The sequence below is a fragment of the Electrona antarctica genome (genome assembly GCF_951216825.1).
Source record: "Electrona antarctica genome assembly, chromosome: 7".
In the NCBI taxonomy this organism is placed as follows: domain Eukaryota; kingdom Metazoa; phylum Chordata; class Actinopteri; order Myctophiformes; family Myctophidae; genus Electrona; species Electrona antarctica.
The window spans coordinates 38,137,380-38,138,880 of record NC_136812.1 but is presented as its reverse complement, the minus strand read 5'-3'; the positions used below and the strand labels follow the sequence as shown (position 1 = coordinate 38,138,880).

General features: G+C 47.4%; 1 protein-coding gene across 1 annotated transcript in view; it reads left to right on the top strand.

Moving 5' to 3' along the window:
* Positions 1 to 1,501, top strand: part of trabd2b (TraB domain containing 2B) — a 110,770-nt gene that overhangs the window by 59,017 nt on the left and 50,252 nt on the right. Inside the window, 2 exon segments of the mRNA XM_079505910.1 lie at positions 1,405 to 1,470; positions 1,472 to 1,501. The exon segment at positions 1,472 to 1,501 is cut by the window's right edge and continues 54 nt beyond it. Of these exon segments, the coding sequence (XP_079362036.1) occupies positions 1,405 to 1,470; positions 1,472 to 1,501 (96 nt within the window).

The window sequence follows — 1,501 nt, the reverse complement described above, 5'->3', positions numbered from 1 at the left end:
TACACCATACAGGCACACCTAAGGCTCCTGTCACTGGGCTTAGAGGGTGATTGACAGCCAGGCTGGGGCTGTCAGGCCAGTGAGAGGCGGCGTGGAGCGCAGAGGGGCGGGAGCACGGGATAGGTTAACCCCCGTGGTCCCAGACAGCTGCCGTGTCGTTGGGCCTGGCTGTGGCTGGCTGGCGGCTGCACACCATAAATTCTCTCTAAAGAATTTTAATGGGAGCTGTAAATTTACGGCACTTGAGCCCCGGTGAGAGAGAGAGAGAGAGAGAGAGAGAGAGAGCCGCGACGGGGAAAGCTATTTTTAAAGGGGCGCTCTCTCCCCTCATTTCTCTCTATCTCTCTCTCTCTACCCAGCTTTTCTTTCTTCCTGCCGCGCCTCCCTCTCTTTCCTGGAGAGAATTATTGCTTTCACTGAGTTTTTCCCATTCCTTCTGTGGTCTGATTTTTACCTGTAGTCAGCCTTGCGTGGAAGTGTATGAAAACAACCTGAAAATGAAAATGAAAACTCTGCATTCTTGAGGGGGGCTGGCCCCTCCTATATATACTTTTGTCCCCACAAAATATCCGCAACACAAACATTAAATGCCATTGACAATGAAGGGAAAATTTACGTCATCTTGTCCTCACACGCCTCATATTTGCCATCGACAATGGAAGGAGGTCAAATGTCCGCCAAATATGACGTAAATTTGTGGCAACAGGCAACATGCATTCTGATTGACCAGTATGAGATGATGCATGATGATGTACGATGACTAAGAGCGCCCCTCACTTCACACAGGTGTGAGAGGGGGGGGGGGGGGGGGAGTTGCACCACTCAGTTTTTTGAGTGGTGTAAACCACTCCTACAACTGGCTTTGTTAGTTTACGTGTCTGTCCGTCTGTCTGTCTGTGCTCAAAAAATGAGCATGGTTGATGCTGATTGGTTGATGCTGATTTCATTACGTCAGACATTACGTCAGACCACAGCTGATCAGTCTATATAAGACCTTACACCACTCAGTTCACACGGGTGTGTTTTTTTTTTGTTAAACATCTGCATTACTTAATTTATAAGAAGTCTACACAAGTAGAGAATTTAGAAGATTGTTATTTTGATCAAAGTTTGCCTGTTGTCTCTCCTATGGCTACCACATCAATACAGCATGGAATCTTATCCAACGACAGCAAAATATTCTAAAGTATTGGGTCTTAGAGGCTAAATCTCATCAAATGGTGGTCTGTCCGTGGCTCAAATACTGAATAAATAATGTGGACCTTGATATGAAAAGGGTTGAAATGAAAACCCCTGCTCCAGAGGACTTAGTTCAACATGATCCCACTTGTTGTGGAAGGGGGTTGTTATAGTGGGTCGGTGAACTAACAGAAACTATGCCACATGTGTCTCGTCTCCCTGCAGGTGCTGTTTGCCTTGAACCAGACTCTGCTGCAGCACGAGAGAGCGTGCGCGCGAGGCAGCATGCAGGGCTCCTAACACCACCGAGGACCTCATCACA